Genomic DNA, 18,418 nt, shown 5'->3' with positions numbered 1-18,418 from the left:
TAGCGGGCAACATTGGTGAATTCTACAGAATTAATGAGAGGGTAGCAGTCGTCGTAATAAAGCTTAATAGGAGGTATATATAATAAAGGTAGTGCAATCCTGCGCTCCAACCCAACGTTACTAGAATCAACTCTCCAACCTCCAGTCACGATGATGAAGAAATAGAACAGTTTTTTAACACGAAAGTGTTTTATGCCGGGGTCCACCAAGACTTCACTGACGTATTTCCGTCACGGAAATACGTCAGGTTACAATGTACACGAACATAATACAAAGAAAGAAACCAGAAGAAAAAGTTCCACAAACATGCAAAATTTGGAAATCGAACCCACGACCTCTCGGTCCGCGACGATAGATCGCCGAGCGTTTAACCCATTGCGCCACAAACGCATTTGCAGAGAGCTACACAGACGCGCCTTATATATCTAACACTCCTCCGTGTACCCGCGCTCTTGCTCGGGGCGGTGCCGCCGCCTACGAGCAGAAAAGAGAAGTACTGCATTATGACACTAACGCGCACCGACAGTGAACGCTTCGGTGGTCTCAGCACTACGACGCCTCGATGCCAGCATTCGAAGGGACGCTGGCATCAAGAAGCACTACCAACGCCACCTAGGTGGCGTTCACCGTACTCAGCACAGCGGAGCGTGGCCTCCGCAATTAGCTCTGAAAATGTTTCTGAAGTTGATCGCGGAGGCTGCAATTACGACGCGCTGTACGCGCTGATTTGACTTGGTGACGATTCAGTTACGTGCTTTGTCTTGCGCGTTGTATTAGTGTGTCAGTTACGTGCTTCGTCTTTTGCGTTGTGCTAGCGTGTGCAGCGTAGTGCAGCTTCCATATGCACGACGGTTGCTCATGGTCATCGACGTTGGTAGTCGTGATGGAGGAGACGTGCCACCAGGCGTCAGCGTGGGTGCATCAACGCCTAAGGGCGCTTTAGCCACAAAACACAAATAGACATTATATATCAATGTGCAATAAACATTACACTACTTCTGTGACGACACGTTTCACTTTCGTGTCCTATACCGATTCCTATATAAGAGTGATCAACCACATTTTTTGAAGATGTTGAATTAGGGATGAGAAATGGGCAAACTCAGTATACTGTAGTCATGGGCAACTTCAGTGCAAAAGTGGGGAAAAAGCAAACTGATGAGCAAGCAAATGGCAACTACGGCATCGATTCTAGGAATGCAAGAGGAGAGATGTTAGTAGAATTCGTGGAAAGGAATAGGCTCCGAATAGTGAATACCTTCTTCAGGAAGCGCAGCAACAGGAAGTGGACCTGGCAAAGCCCTAATGGAGAAACAAGGAATGAAATAGATTTCATACTCTCTGCCGATCCAAGCATAGTGCAGGATGTAGAAGTGTTAGGTAAGGTAAAGTGCAGTGACCATACGTTAGTGATGCGTAGGATTTCTCTCAACTTGAAGAGAGAAAGGATAAAATTAGTCAAGAAGAAACAGGCCAACCTAGGCGCAGTAAGGGTAAAAGCAGACCAATTCAGGCTGGTGCTCGCAAACACATATGCAGCTTTAGAACAGGGAGATGAAGACAACATAGAGGTAATGAATGAAACCGTAACTAGGCTGATTTCAGAAGCAGAAATTGAAGTGATAGGTAAGCTCTCCTAAGTAACAAAGGACCTAATAAAGAAATGACAATGTGTGAAAGCGTCCAACTCAAGAGATAGAATTCGCTGAACTGTCAAAACTTATCAACAAGAAAAAAGTCTGGGATATTCGAAAGTATAACGTGGGAAAGACTGAGGGAGATTGAGGCTGCAGCATGAAATCAGTGAGAAGAAAACTTGGCATAGTACAAGGCAAGATGGATGCACTGAAATATAAGCTGGCTAATGTCATATGCAATTTTGATGATATAGTAAAAGCCGCTTAAGCATTCTATACTGACAATACCCAGAACAGCCACGCTACCTTCATTCGAAGTAGTGATGAACAGGATAGAGAAGCTCCTTCTATAACTAGCGATGAAGTTAGAAGGGCCTTGCAATACATGACCCGGGAAAAAGCGGCAGGAGACGACGAAATAACAATCGATTTAATCAAAGGTGGAGGAGATGTCATGCTTGAAAAGCTTGCGGCCCTTTATACGCAACGCCTCGCGACTTCAAGTGTACGAGAGAGCGGAAAGAACTCCAACATTATACAAATCCATAAGAAGGCCCATCTCCCCCCCTCGATGCGGACTCCGAACCCAATCCGGCTTTTACCTTTAAGGAAATCACCCAACATTACCAATTCGGCCACGCAATCTTTCCTAAGCCCTGTAAGGGCCTCACGAAGGCGGAGGAGCGTTTACTCCTTCGCCTCTATACTAAAACACTGCTGTGCCCGGCAGTCCTAAAACATTTCGACCCTGCTTGCACAGGGGAGTGTCCACACTGTGGGGAAAAGTCTTCGGACATTTTCCACATGGTGTGGGCATGCCAATCCACCCCGCACCTTCCCCCTATACCCAACCCTATTCGGGAGGACTGGGAGGCGGCCCTGCTCGGCTGCTCCGACCTGGCGAGCCAGAAGGCCCTGGTCGTGCGTGCCCAAGCCGCGGCTATAGCCAATGGGCTTCTGTAATGAGGAGCCCACCTAGTATTTATAAGGAACGTCCCTTAAGGATCGGTCCACACCCTCCCTGTCAATACTTTGGCCAATAAAGGTTTTCAGTCAGTCAGTCAGTCAGTCAAGAATTCGAGACTTATAGGCCCATTAGCTTGCTTTCAGTATCGTACAAAATATTCAGCAAAATAATTTCCTATAGAATCAGGGCAACACTTGACTTCAGTTAACCAAGAGAACAGGCAGGCTTCAGGAAGGGATGTTCTACAATGGATCCATGTCATCAGTCAGGTAATGGAGAAATCTGCGGAGTGCTATCAACCTCTCTATATGGATTTCATAGATTATGAAAACGCGTTTGATTCAGTAGAGATACCAGTAGTAATAGAGACATTGCGTAATCAAGGAGTACAGGAGGCATACATGAATATCTTGAGAATTATCTATCCACAAAGATTCCATTGCTACCTTGGTTCTCCGCAATAAAAGTAGAAAGTTACCTATCAAGAAAGGGGTCAGGCAAGGAGACACAATCTCTCCAATGCTATTCACGCCATGCTTATAGAAAAACTATTCAAGCGATTAGACTGGGAAGGCTTAAGAGTGAGGATCAACGGCGACTATCTCGGCAACCTTCGGTTTGCAGATGACATTGTCCTATATTCAGCAACAATGGGGACGAATTACAACAAATGATTGCGGACCTTAACCGAGAAAGTGCAAGATGGGGTTGAAGATTTAAAATGCCGAAGACAAAAATAATGTTCAATAGCCTGGCAAGGGAACAATAATTAAAGATCGCCAGTCCTTCTTCTTTCTGGGGTTTTACGTGCCAAAACCGGTTCTGATTATGAGGCACGCGGTAGTGGTGGGCGCCGGGTTAATTTTGACCACCTGGGGTTCTCTAGCCTGCGCTACAACGCAAGCACACGGGCGTTTTTGCATTTCGCCTCCATCGAAATGTGGCCTCCGCGGCCGGGATTCGTCGCCTCTAGAGTCTGTACAGGACTACGTTTGTCTAGGTCATTTACTCACGGGAGACCCGGATCACGAGAAGGAAATTTACAGAACAATAAAATGGTTTGGAGTGCATACGGCAGGCATTACCAAATACTGACCTTACCACTGTCGTTGAAAAGAAAAGTGTACAATCATTGCATTCTACCGGTGCTGACATATGGGGCAGAAACTTGGAGGTTAAAAAAGAAGCTTGAAAACCAGTTAATGACCACGCAAAGACCGATGAATCGAAAAAGGTTAGAGGTAAACCTAAGAGACAGGAAGAGAGCGGTGTGGATTAGAGAGCAAACGGGGATAGCCGATATTCTAGTCGACATTAAGCGAAAAATAATGAAGCCGGGCTGGCATGTATAATGCGCACGGTAGATAACCGGTGGACCATTAGAGTTACAGAATGGGTGCCAAGGAAAGGGAAGCGCAGTCAAGGACGGCAGAAAACTAGGTGGAGTGATGAAGTTAAGAAATTCGCAGGCGCAAGTTGGAATCAGCTAGCGCAAGACAGGGGTAATTGGAAATCGCTTCGTCCTGCAGTGGACATAAAAATAGGCAGATGATGATGATGATGATGTTGATGACGACGACGACATTGTACTGAGCGAATGTGTCGCGGACATGGATAGTAATGGTTACGTAGTAACCGGTACATGTGATTGCACAAGGAGCGCTGCTGTTCATTGCAATATTTACTGGCTACAGGCTTCCTATCATCATGTCTCTTGTGACGCAGAGGTTATGCGCAAGAGGCTAGTATCTAGCTCCACGTTGTTCACAGCAGTTTCGTGTGTTGCAGTTATTATGTTCCGGCGATGACGTGTTGTGGTTTGCCGGTTGCATTATTCCTATATTTGTTTTCTTCAGAGAGGTGGCGCAAGTATAAAAAGCACCGACATTTCGCCTCACTCCTTACATGATCGCTGTATTTTTGTCGTCTAGATGCACACCCAGAATCGTTCATATACAATGTGTTGCTATGAATTGAACAACAAGCAATGTAGGTTTTCGGTGGCCGTAATGATATCTGCTCAAGTTGATACGCGAACGATGCGATTACAGTATTGTGGAACTTGTTCATGCTGCATTGATTTCATCGAGAAAAGCGGTATGAAGAACCGGATATGATGAAGCTTAGCTGAAGCATACTATATACAGTTGATTACGATACCGACATTGTTAGAAAAAAAAGAAGCATTGTTTACTTGTATCGCGGTAACGAAATAAAAGGCATGTCCGACTTTGGAATGAAGTGGTCCTTTAGTGCAACACAAGTTAGAAAAGCTTCTGTAGGCGCAACGAAATAAACTATCCTTACGCGTTTACATTAGCATAACCAGAAGGAAACAACCACTGACTTTGGCACTATGGCGTGAGCGGGCTGGGCCGAAGCAGTCGACATCTTGGACCGGGAGGAATGGCACTGCCACCAATGGCGGCGACAGCAGCCGCTCGCAGACGACATCGGGGGGTCAGAAGCAGACGACGCCAACGGCCAAAGACTTTGTGCATGATGCAAAAGCGCGTTGCATTGCAGCGACTGCGGGATGTGCCACTTGACCATCTTCGAGATCACTCAATGACCACGCGACCAGCACGAGAGAATCGCCGTCTCAATCTGTCGTTATGCGGTCGCGCGCGCGCGTCTCGACCTTTTCTGGCTTGCGGTGAACGAACGTCCCCTGGGACGAATCCTCGGCGCAGACTCCATCCAGTCGTCCGCCGGAAGGAATCAGAAAGAGAAAACTGCACACATGGAAGCTCGAAGAGGAGGGCAGCTAGCTGACGGGAAAGGGAAACGGAGCCGAGGCTCCTCGTTTATATATATAGACCGCGCCGAGGAGGGTACCGCGGTTATAAGAGGCTCGTCTCCTGGACGGGGTTCCCTTTGCGACGGGCCAGGGGCTTGTGGAACGGACGAGACTTGCAAGGTACGCGCCACGCCGGGCAATCGCGTCGGATTTTTTCGATTGAATGGATCGGCAATTAATCGTGTTCCCTTAAGAGTTATCCGCAAGATGTATAGCAACCGCTTTTGTCCGCGAGGACCTATTCGAGGACGCCGAAAGCCCGCGGCGTATGAGATGGTTAACCTTCGCGGCTTCAATGAGCGCGCCGCGTAGTCGTAGGGAGGACATGGGTTGAAGGCGAGAGTTAATCTGTGTATGCGTGACCGTCCAGAACGCTGCTGTGTGTGACCGCGACGAGGACACTCATCCCGCACTTCTCAGTTACTCTATGTCTTGTGCCGAGAGATGAACAGATGGCATAGCCGGGACTATATAGCTCGTCCCATTGAGACGCATCGCCGGATGAGCCGCTGGAGGTCACCGTGCTGCGACGTATGCGGCCAGCGCAAGCAGGATTATGTCTCCTCCTCCCTCGTATCGTCGCTTGCGTTTAATTCGCAAACTCTCGATGCTTGTGTTCGTGAACTCGCGATCGGCACTTTCGAACTGGACGTTTCTTTTTTTTCGCACGACGACTGAACCGCTATGACCTACAAGAATAATAAGGCGACGCTGCAACGACGGTCAGAGCCTTTACTATTTTTTTTATTTAAGCTTTTCTTTTTCTATGAAGCACAGTTCCCTTGTGCGGTTGTACAACAGCGTTCGAATGAATCGCAACCTCTGGCACCGAACTCCGTGGCGTCTTTATAAGCGCGCATAGTTCGAACCTGCCGATTGGCGGACCGCGGATCTCTCACCGTGTCTCTCTCTTCTTGTCGTTGGTGGTGGCCCCGCGAAGGACACATCTTCAGCGCCGCCGAGGAGACAACAGCACCAAGGATGGCTGAGAAGAAGGACACGCAGGTGATCTCCTTCCTGAAGGACTTCGTCGCCGGAGGCGTGGCGGCGGCCATCTCCAAAACCAGCGTGGCACCCATCGAACGTGTCAAGCTGCTGCTGCAGGTGCAACATGTCTCCAGGCAACTCACCCCCGACAAACAGTACAAGGGTGAGTTAATTAAGGCAGCTCGCTCGTCGGATGGGCGGCTTCTCTGCGTCAGATCGCGAGGAACCGTGTGCGTCGCAGGCCTTCGGTGCGAGCGATGGAGCAAGAAGTGGCTCTGTGACCTTGAACGCGGAGCTTCGGCGAGCCGACTGCACAACCGCTGCAACGCATTTTATTTGAATATTTAATTTGTTTGGCATAAGGTGTCTTGCCTGTGCACATGCTCTTGTTGAGGCATGATAATGGTACGCGCATAAACGCATATCACTACCCCTGGCGCCTTTGATTAGTAAAATCGGATCAATATATATATATATATATATATACCAGAAAAAAGCGATTCTGGGTCCGGGTAAATATTCACAGTGAAGTAGACGCGCGTATGAAGCGGTTTATTGATGTTTCGGCCGGGGTCCGGCCTTCATCAGATGAACAGATGACATAGCCATCTGTTCAGCGTATGCCTTAAAGGTGCACTAATATGACGAAAAAAGCTGGTTTTTTTTGGAATAGCCGTAGATTACCGCGTTTTGAAAGGAATAAATGAAGGCTGCCTACCAATCGCTCTGACACTGGCTACTCGGAGCTGCCCGGGAGAATTACATTCTCTGAGTACAATAAACATTTTTGCCTGACGGCATGACGGTTTCGAGCCTTTTAGACGTATATACAATATTGTTCTGCCAACTGTTCTTCGCTGAGGATTCGTTTTAGCGTCATATATAACTCCGCCGCGATTCTCGACCAGCAGCCACAAGCTAAGCAAGGGGAAGCGGACCAATTGCAGACGCCGGCACCTCCCTCCTCATCCGGTTATCTACTTTCACTGCACTAGCTCAGACCCACTTAAACCCTCTCCACTTCTGCGAGCTACTCGGCTCTTGTCAGCCAATTAGATAAGAAGAACCTGTCAATGTAGGCAGCGCTATTTGCTTTCAAAGCCAACAAAAGTGACCTCCCATGAAAGAGAAGAGCGTTTGGCTGGGCTGTTCAAACAACGCTACGGGTCACTGCCTGATTCTTGCGTCGGCGATTACGTAAATTTGGCGTCAGGAGATTAGAATAAAATCAGAATTGAATAGTCTTACGTTATACAGCCCCATGCCTCTTCAGTTAACTCTGATTCTGCGTACGTAATTTACAGGTTTTACAATCAGCGGTTTAACAACAAAAGGAAAGCAATGAAAAATACCGAAGAAGTACTGTAGCACAGAATTTTTTCGTTCGAGATACGGAGGTGTCATTTCATTCTCCTGTAAATACGCATATCTTTGACAGGTATTAGGCCTTATGGTGAACGTAGTTTAAAGTGCTATAATGAGGTTGCTGGGGCCCTATAACGCAAAACTATTCCAATCTGTTTTTATTCCAATCTCCTGACGTCAAATTTACGTAACCACTGACGGAAGCATCGGGCGGTGACCCGCAGCGTTGTCTGAACAGCCCAATCCAACGCTCTCCTCGTTTATAGGAGGTCACCTTTGTTCGCTTTGAAGACGAATAACATTGCCTATGCTGAGCGGTTTTTGTTATATAATTGGCTGACAAGAGGCGAGGAGCACGCTCTAGTGGAGAGGGTTTCGATGGGGCCGAGGCAGCGCAGTGAAAATAGATAATCGAATGAAGAGGGTGGTGCCGGCGTCTCCGATTGGTCCGCTTCCCTTTACTTAGCTTGCGGTGGCTGGTCGAAAATCGTGACGGCGTGCTACGGAAGGTTAATGCCGCTAAAACGGATCCTCAGCAAGGAAGAGTTGGCAGAGCGATGTCGTATACGTGCCGAAAAGGCTCGATAACATTTTACTGCCACGCAAAAAGGTTTATTATACGCATAATAAATCCATGCTCATGCCAGGTACGAGTAGACAGTGCCTCAGAGATCGGCAGGCAGCCATCTTCAGTTTTGTTCGGCATGTTAATGCATCCTTAACGCGTGCATGCCACTTTGACGCGGTGAGTTTTCGCGGTTTTGTGACGTCGTGTGACAGACAGGCGAAGTGGCCCGAAAACGTTTGACCAATAACAGAGGGCTAATAGCGAGAAGGCGTCGAATCAGGAATAATTAATTTTCTTCGGTTCGGTCTAATCATGCATAATCAGTGTCTACACGTCATATCAGATGGGAAGCTATCGCGGTTTTCATGACGTCGCGTGACAGACAGGTGAAGTTGGGTGTGGCCCGAAATTTTTTGACCAATCGTGGAGGGCTGATTGCTTAATTGGAATAGAAAAGTTTGGAATAGTTTTACGTTATACAGCCCTTGGTCTGCTACCACCCTCTCAACGCATCTTTGCAGTAGATTTACTAAATGACAGTGAAAAGCTATCGACCAGTATGATGTCGTTCGCCTTCATTATAGTGCTTTTCGTTACTATTATCTGTATTCCATGCGGGTGGGGTGCCTGTAGACGGCTACCCCTCTTGATTCATAGATGTACTCCAAATGGTGTAGAAGCTTCAAGCAAAGAACAGAGAAAACAATATAGTCACAACAGTTCTAAAGTACACACACACACACACACACACACACACACACACACACACACACACACACACACACACACACACACACACACACACACACACACACACACACACACACACACACACGCACGCACACGCACACACACACACACACACACACACACACACACACACACACACACACACACACACACACACACACACACACACACACACACACACACACACCATATAAAGACATAAAAGCCAATGTTGCCGAGTAGTTTATGAAACTTACATGTTCATGTGGAAGCCCAGATGACGTCCCTCGTTGGTGGCAAGCACGACACTGTATTTATTAATTGTGCTGTAGTTTGTTATTATAGGCTTGTGCGGTCACCTCACTTCCGTATAGTACATGTCACGGCAAACGCATCAAGTGGGCTATCTCGCACCCAAGAAGGCACCCTTCAACGACTGCTCGCTAGAAGCCTCCACATATGCCTGAGAGTACCTCGAACATCATCTACCTGAGCATTTGTTATTGCCGAGTCTCGTCAGCCGCCTTTTCAGACGCAAAGATTTGTTGAAACGTGTCGCCACTATTTTCGTTTGGCAACTCAACGTGCCAATCATCCTCTTTGTCAAGCCATTCAAGATCGCGAAACGGGGCCCGCTTGCATGAGGTAATAGTACAGTGCTGAAACCTTCCGGCTGCTCATGAATGTTGGTCAACAAACTCCCAATCCCCAAAATCGTCACTTCCATTGCCGGTCTAAGTGGGACATGCCAGTGATTGCAATGAAGCGGTTAACTTTGTCACACCTCTATACACTACATTTAGGGATCGTATTCAGGTCTACACAGACGGTTCGTGTACGGACAGAAGCTCTACATCGGCGTCCTTTATGCCGGCATATCAAGAGCGAAGGAAATTTAGATTGTGTCACTTTACAACATCTACGACAGCAGAGCCTCTATGCTATACTTTGCCGCATTACGCTTCATGTGTTCACACAAAGGATCTTTTCGATGGGAATATAATTCTGAGCAGTTCGCAAACTTCCCTGTTGTGCATAGAGGTAATAAGCTTAGGGAAGTACGCGGTGCATTAATATACGAAATACAAAATGCTTACGCTACAGCACGGGGTCTTCTCCACGATATATCGTATTCCAGCGTGTACCGAGTCATTGCGAAATTACAGTGAACGTCACTGCAGATGACGAGGCGCGCGAAGCTCACCAAAATGGAGTGCCATCGCTACTCCCTCTAGAGACTAGTGACGTGCGTTGTCTTTTAAGCAAACTTTGTGGTCGAATATTCAGAGAAACTTGGTTCACAAATGGTGCGGAAAGCCTCAGATTGTACGCGATAGACCCTAGCATGCAATTCACCATAACTACGAAAACCAGCCGCTCGCTAGAAACAACCATTCAAGACATTGGATTGACTAAATGCTTCTTGTACAAGATAGGGCAAAGCGATAGGGCTGTGTGTTCTTGTGGGGAGGCTGATGAACACATAGAACACCTGCTATTACACTGCAAAAATTGCGATACTCGCCGTAAGAGGATTTTTTGCGAATTTTACATGCGCTGGATGGGAGGCCAATATCACTAGACCAAATCCTGCGTGCATGACCATCAGAACACTTGCAATTGAGTGCAGCACGCGCATTAGTCCAGTTTCGTGAAGAAGCGGAACATACAAAAGTTATTAAACTTTATTGTTATAACTTTGCATCACGAAGCTGTATTTGTCGAAGTTAATAACATTTTCGTATATACGTCTTTCGTGTATTGACTATCATCTCCCTGTGGTTCTTCTGTGTGTGTTTGGATGAGCTGTGTTTTCCACCGACGAGGACCGCCGTGCATACGTCAACATGAACGCTCGAACGCATGGGAAGTGGTCAGAAACAATTGTTTTTGTTGTGTGTATGTGAACCTTGGAATTGTTGTCACTGTAGTCTTTTCTCTATTCTTTGTTTGATGTTAATTTTTTTTACTTCTTCTATAAATTAGGAAGAGTAGCCGCTAACAGGCACCAACATCTCCTTGCATACAGTTAACAAAAGAAAAAGTGAAGCCAGCGACGTATGAGCTGCGTGCGGTCCCGTCCGGCGACTGCTGCTTACGTCATGGTCAGGCACTGGGACGAGAGCACTGGCGAACGTATCAAACAGCCGGTTGCGTGAGGCCTATATCGAAACTATGTGGTTTTCTATCTACATAATTTCCTGCCACAAACCAAGAAGCCGCGTTGCGTTGAATCTATAGACATATATACGCTGTCGTTAGCGCGCGCAGTGTCTTCATTACCTTCTTGCCCTCTTCGGTATATTCGATCCTTCCGGTTAATGTGCGCATACGGCTGGGTACATATTACAGGAGCACTGTGCTGTAACTCCCCCTCCACGGCGTTCTCAAGACGAAGCTGCGTGGATCGCGGGGCTTTAGCGCCTCCTATTTTAATCCCTGTAGATTCGAAAGGACATCGACCGAGGAACAAGAACGTGCGTAGTTGGTGGCGCAGAATACAGATCGACGAGCGCGTGCCTTCCGATGCACGTTTTAGTGCACGCACGGCCTTGGCGACACCGATACTCGCTGTATTCGCTAATAACCTTCTCCCAGCGTGCGCGCCCGCTACCTTGAACACCGCTTCCCAAACACGATGTGGGGACTTCGTCAGTATAGACCGCACGTGAATGGGCGGCGAAATGCCTTGAGTCACGAAGAACAACTTGGATGATGCCACTGACGCGCGCACGCGAGTGCTTTGAATTCGCTGACTTGAACGGCTCGCTGGAGGCGAGGGTCAGAAAGAAAGAATCTACACACCGTGTATGCTGTCGGAAATAAACTTTATTTGATAGAGAGCGTTCGCTTAAAAATTTACAAGTGAAAGCTCCGTGACAGAAGGACCCTATATAGATATTATGCAAAAGCACGTGGTCAAAGCAATTTGACATCTAATTCAACCAAACGCGACCGCTTTTACTGTCAAATAAATAAACTTTTAGCTGCAAGTGTAACCAGTATATCGTGTGCATTATGTCTTTTCCCCATGTTCGGCCCGCTGCTCAAGTCAAAGATTATTCTTTATCAACTAGCCGGAATGTCATTCCAGCTAGACTAAATTCCCCGCTTTCAAGACCTCACTTCGCAAAAACGCGTGCCACAGTGAGCGGAAGTTCGTTGTAACCGTTCTTAGCCTTTTGGGCCTCTCTGCACCTCCACATTAGCAAGTGCGATCCGAAGGCTCAAGTTGGGTCAAACACTCGGAGCTGGGGCATCTTTCTCGACACCCACGCCTACCACTAATCGGGTCAAGGCCCCCCCCCCCCCCCCCTCCCCCGACGCAGCATTGCACCGCGGCGGATTTAGCCTCGGCGATGGCGCTATATATATGCGCACGGCCTCAGGTGCGTCGTGCTCCATGGAAGTAGCACCCTCCGCACGGAATGCGCGCATCGTCCATATTATCCTGCGTACGTTGCATTGCTTTGTGAAGGTGACCGTCTTTCAGCCGAATTGTCCCTGTTACCGATTTCTCGGGCGTGCTAGCTGTTATTCGAAATGACCTTGAATGTTGTCGCTGAATACAAAATGAGTCTCGTCTAATCAGACTACGCATGAAAGTGTTCCATATTTTCGAATGCACGCGGAAAACCAGCGAGTATACTCTGAATGAATGTATCGGTGATACATGCGTAATATAGCAGACGGACTCGATCCACGAGATCGATCGGATTCAATGACCGACAACCATGTACGCCGCTATCGTTGTGCTTTGCGAGTTGCGTCTTTTTTTTTTTTTTTTTTTTTTGCTGGGAACGAGTTCGCCCAATAAGGATTTCGATTTAATTAACCCGCAGTTTCGGCAGTGTCAGCTTGTTCGCCGTCACTGCAACCGGGCAAACGTCTCACGATGACCTTTTCGTGAGGTCTCAAACGCGCAGCCTCCCCACGGCTCCCGTATAGCTTTCGAGCTCGCACTGAGAAAATGTATCGGGCCTCTCCTCTCGAATGTCGCACCTTTTATACAGCAAGCTGCGGCAGCACAACGTTACTGAATCGCCGTGCATTCGCATGCGTACTGTCCTGTAATTTCATATGAGACCGACAAGAAAACCGCAAACCGCGATCCTACAAAACTTTGACAGCACCATATACCCACGGGCGCCGCCGCCATATATTTGGTCACGTGACAGAGCTCGCCATTGAGCACCTTCTAATGGCGTTGGTTCGCATCACGGTGTAAAAAAGGAAGGTGATCCGACGGCGGCGCGAGGCGCTGCCACTTCGTGTGACTCTACGCACGCCGCTGCCGCAAGGGGCAGCACCTGTTCTGGGGGCAACTTTTTCGCTCGCTTTGCTGGCGCTTTTATGGGCACGCGCGGCAGAAGTGCTTTATTTCGATGAATATATGTTGTTCGCCTGCTTAAAACGACTCTACTTGGTTGGAGGAACGTCCCTTTATATTTCTGCCTACATTCCGATTGACTCCGACGCGGCGAGCAGCCGTAAGCGCAGCGCGCCGTCTGCTCGAGCAGACGACGCGTCTCTCTCGTGTTCTAAATGACGGTATTTTGACTGTAAGTGGCATGAAACCTTCTACCTGCTCAGGATTTGGCGTCTAAATAACGAAAAATTGCATATCTTTGTGTATGGGTGTTTAAATGCTGACGGAGGTCGTAAATTATCCACTGTTGTGCCGCTTCTCCAAGGCCTCCTAAACACGTGCTGCCCCTAGCGGCGGCGCTCACTTCCGGTCACACGAAGTGGCCGCTCTCTCGCCCCAGCGCGGGCGCGCCGTCGGAACACCTATCTTCTTACACCGTGGTTCGCATCATTACGGGCCTGCAAGCACGGCCGCAGACAGCCCCTATTTCAGACGCTCCGGTGAGCAGTAAGAGGGCAGACGACACAGAACTTTGGTTGAAGCTGCAGATGCAGTGAAAGTATGCACCTTTCACGTTTCCATCTTGTCTGCGCGGTAATCTGATTGAGTGCAAGCCTACCGGCTCAAGGCGACGAATGTAGCAGCCTGTTTTAACCTTTATATTCTAGTTATTGTAGCGGCAGATCTAAGGCTGTTACAGCCATGCGCCTGCTGTCGCCGTTACCTCTATGTGCGACAACTTCGTTCGGGAATAGGCACGTGTGCGCGCGCAGGAAATGCCCGTTTGCGACCTGCTCCGATCACGTCATTCTTGTCGCCAGTGCTGATCAGCTAACTAAATTTCGGAATGGTTTTCTGTTTTACTCACAGCTCATATTAAAATGTATTCGCCTATGCCGGACAAAAGAAGTTGCCACCAGTGGCTGAGCGCGATCACTGGGGCCTGCTGTTTCATTCACGGCACAGAACGAAAACTCGAGGTGCCCGCCTATTCCACGTTTGAATTCGCTGTTATGGGGAAAGTGTAGTTGCTCGACTATGTCAGTTGAGCTTGCGTGGGGAGGACGTAGCGCTGACTTGTATGCTTATAGAATGTGGGACGATTCGGGATACTTTGAGCCACCGGTATGGCGGTAACGCCGTGTTGTTGCTAGCCTGACAGTTCTTGTCGGCAATGGGCTGCCGGTGGTCACCGGCAGTTGGCTATCTAGCGCCGGCGCTTGAGCTTGTTGTGCTCGCTTTGCGCAAAGGTGAACAGGTCGTAAACTGTGCAGCTAAGGCGGACGAAGCTTGCCCGCAGTATCATGCCACACCTTCGAGTCTCTCAAGCAGTTCTTGCAATTCACTACCGAGCTCGTCTTGCTTATGACCTTCCACGTTTAAGATGAATAGTACTAAGCGATCCCGGGCCTGTCGGACGGAACGGTGCTGGAACAACCGGCGGCAGCTGATGCCTGCCTGCCCCCGATTCAGAAGGCGTCCAATGGCGGTGCGCCCGTGGCGTCCCCTGGTGCGTGGTGCACACACTGTCCTCTCTAAAAGGTCTATAGTGTCGCGCTTACGTTCCCCTGCGCTCTGAATAGATGCCATTTATACGCGTTTGTGAGATATAAGGACAGAAAAAGTGTAAAATTATACACCATTCGTCTTTCGAAGGGTGTAAACTTGTATCGCCAGTTTCGCATCAATCGAAGGAGGGAGCTTTTCGATGCTTAAACATACCCACCACTTGCGACGTAGCGTTAACACGACCTTTAATACGCCGCGAAGACGCGGCGGACCGATCACACTCAAGGCACAGATCAGTCTCAAGATGAGTCCCCACAAGCGATGAAGACGAAGAAGCCGATATGATGATGAACATGTGCAGCCAACGAAGAAGTGACTGAGAAATGCCCACAATATAGGGGTATTATAAACATATTAGCTGCTCCTAATTCCGTGTTACGCTATTGCTGTGATGTGTTTTCAGTGGAAAGTTTCAGGCATACAACATGTCAAGTGTATAGCATTTCTCGTGCGACCAATAATTACAGTCTCAATAATGTCCCGTATATAACTACGAAGGAAAGCTTAATTCGTGCCAAGGATGAGTGCATCAATTGGTTTCGCATTGCGAGTTTATTATCCGTGTATGCACCGCTTCACACACGAACGTGTATAAAGTGGCTATACACTGCGTACAGCGGGGGTTCGCAGTCGCCCGCATTTCAGCTACACAGCGTTCTGCAAGGTCAGGAATGGAGCCTTCAACGTGGATCTCACTGTAACGGATTGTTTCAAGCACTGTACCACCGTGTAGGGTTGGACCGCTGCACGGGAAAGCGCGCACTATTACTCATCAGACCTTAGAGAGTCATTAAATGTCGCGAAAAGCACCGTCCGGCCGTTGTAGTACGTTGAAGCGGGAACCGCGGAAGAAGGCAAGCGCAGAATTAACGCACGCAGAGCCGCGTCTGCAGGCGACCTGCACGGCGCCGTGGTGGAGGATGCGACTGTCTCCCGCGGTGCCTCCCCGTTGCAGGTATACGCAAAGCGTGACACAAGTGACACGACCGCGGATGCCATCTCCTCACAGAGACAAAGAAAAAAAGACACGCACAAGCACGTACACACGCACGCATGCACGCAAGCACACACATACAGAGAGAGGGGGAGCCATGCACGCACACACACCTCATCACTGCGTTTTCGTACAACGATATACGTACTACTCAATTTCGGTAGGACAGAACGGGAGTACGCGAAGGCAGGATCCAAGACAACTCTCGGGATTTGTTCGCGAGTGCACGTGACTGTCGCTCTTGAATTATTCCTCACCGAGTGGTGTTGACAGCAACAACAGCTCTGGACGCGCGAATGCGATTACGTATAGAACGAGCGCAGCTAAACGACCGTGAGCCGGCACAGAGCACTTGAGTGGCGCAGACTCCGTCGCAAATTGCGTGGGTACGAGGTTGTTGCTTTCGACGTTGTTGACGGCACGAAGAAATCTGTGACTCCGTGGGAACTGTTCAGCTGTCTGGCTGATGCTTTGTTCAACTTTAGTATATGGGTGCGTGCGGAAAGCGTGACCCACTGTACCTGCAGTTGTAGCGACGAAGCTGCAGTGGACACTGGAAGAGCTTTTACGTGTAACTATTGGCTGTCTACGCCAGCGTATATATTATGTTACTACGTTCTCGCCTGCGTTCAGAAACTGGAAATGAGTTATAACCTACGTCCAGCGAAAAATTGTTCGAATCAGGTTTTCTGCTTGCACACAAAGGAAATTAGGTAGACTATCAGTAGAAAAAAAATGTGCTGACTGGCACATACATAAGCGCACATGCAAGTGTGCACTTACGTGCACAGACGCACATACACACACCGACCTACACGTATAGGTACGCAGTAGGCGACATTTTCCCTTCGTGCACGCTCCTGTCTAACGCCCAGTCTAACGCATTAACGAATTACCCTTAGTGTTTTCCGACTGTTGCCAGTTCTGCATGAACATTTATAAACGACCTCGAAAGAGATGTTTGAAGCAGCTACATAGGTTCTGCATGTACAGTTTCGCGACTCCAATTTGTCGGGATAAATTAATTTGTTGCTTTGAGATAGCTGCTTCTGATACGTACACAGTGCTAGCCAGCGCGTAAAACTTGGACAGAGGACATAGCAGGCACATAAACACTGAGCTTCCAGAACGTTTTAGTCACAATGCGACACACTCGAGCTGTCCAAATGCCCATCGGATGCTCAGAGCTCTGTAAAATGGTCGCGTTTATAAACGCGACGCGAATAGTAATCGTGTTCCGCCGTCTCGTCCTCGCTCTCCACCCGAGAGTGTGCGCGTGAACTGGAACCGCGCCTCGACGGTCAGGGTGAACTGAGGGGGTGGGAGACGCGGTTATTGCGTAACGCTGCGCCTGGGACGTCTTCCAAGTAGAACTCCGGGCTGGCGCGCTGTGCTGGGCGCTCGCGCGCAGACTCCGCGGCGCCGCCTTTCTAATCTCGGAACGGCCCCGACCGCTGGGCACGCGGCTCTTTCCCCTCTGTGACGCACGAATGAGCGAGGAGGTTGCACGACGCGCCTTACTGCTGCGCGGGCGCTGATGCCAGGAATGGCTTTTGCATGCAGCTGGAACGATCCACGCATTCCGACAGCGAAAAACACCCGCGCAATCGGTTGTACAGTCGAACCCGGATATAGCGAACCCACATATAACGAATCATTGTGTATAACGAACAGCAGTAAAATCGCCTCGAAAATTTTGGTGTAAGGTTTTTATTTTATATATCGAATTACCTATATATATATATATATATATATATATATATATATATATATATATATATATATATATATATATATATATATATATCGCACTTATTTGTGATCCCCTTCAGATTCGATATATCCGGGTTTGACTGTATATACTCACATGCGCTGTATGCGGGCGATTTTTACTATTATCGGCTATTATAACTATTACAGACTGCTCGGGCGGCCTATAATGCTTATCATATTATATATACACACGCTCTTATAAGCTCGCTCATCCATTTTCTACCACGTGACTGGCTTCTCACACTTCACACACACACACACACACACACACACACACACACACACACACACACACACACACACACACACACACACACACTTTGTGTCCACTTTGGCACTACTAATGCCGTCGCATTAAAAAAATATTTTAAAATTTATGTGGCGCAGCGCGGAATCGAATCCGCGCCATCTACGTTCAGACAGACATGTCCGAATTCAGACAAGCGCCACGCGCGAACTTCGCGGCACCGCCACTGGATAGCGCCGCGTGTCCAGAGAGAGGAGCCCGGATGAAGTAAACGCCTCATACGTGACGTGTTTCTGCGGAACGTTGCTTCCATGGTCGACAGTCATCCTGAGATAGTTTATGCCGGATTTTTCTTGTTTTGCTTTTGTTTGTGTGAATACGGGCCCAATTGTTTGCCTTGCCCGTGCACCTAT

At 48.5% G+C, this 18,418-nt stretch overlaps 1 protein-coding gene across 1 annotated transcript in view; it reads left to right on the top strand.

Annotated features, from left to right (window-relative positions):
* The first annotated feature begins 5,414 nt into the window (after positions 1–5,414).
* The window catches only part of LOC119450806 (ADP,ATP carrier protein), a 41,617-nt gene continuing 28,613 nt past the window's right edge, over positions 5,415–18,418 (top strand). The window contains exons 1-2 of the mRNA XM_037714302.2: positions 5,415–5,524; positions 6,345–6,554. Coding sequence (XP_037570230.1) covers positions 6,386–6,554 — 169 coding nt within the window. The 5' untranslated portion in view covers positions 5,415–5,524; positions 6,345–6,385. The remainder of the gene's footprint in view (positions 5,525–6,344; positions 6,555–18,418) is intronic.

The sequence above is a fragment of the Dermacentor silvarum genome, chromosome 4, assembly GCF_013339745.2.
Source record: "Dermacentor silvarum isolate Dsil-2018 chromosome 4, BIME_Dsil_1.4, whole genome shotgun sequence".
Classification (NCBI taxonomy): domain Eukaryota; kingdom Metazoa; phylum Arthropoda; class Arachnida; order Ixodida; family Ixodidae; genus Dermacentor; species Dermacentor silvarum.
This window is presented reverse-complemented; position numbering and strand designations above follow the sequence as displayed.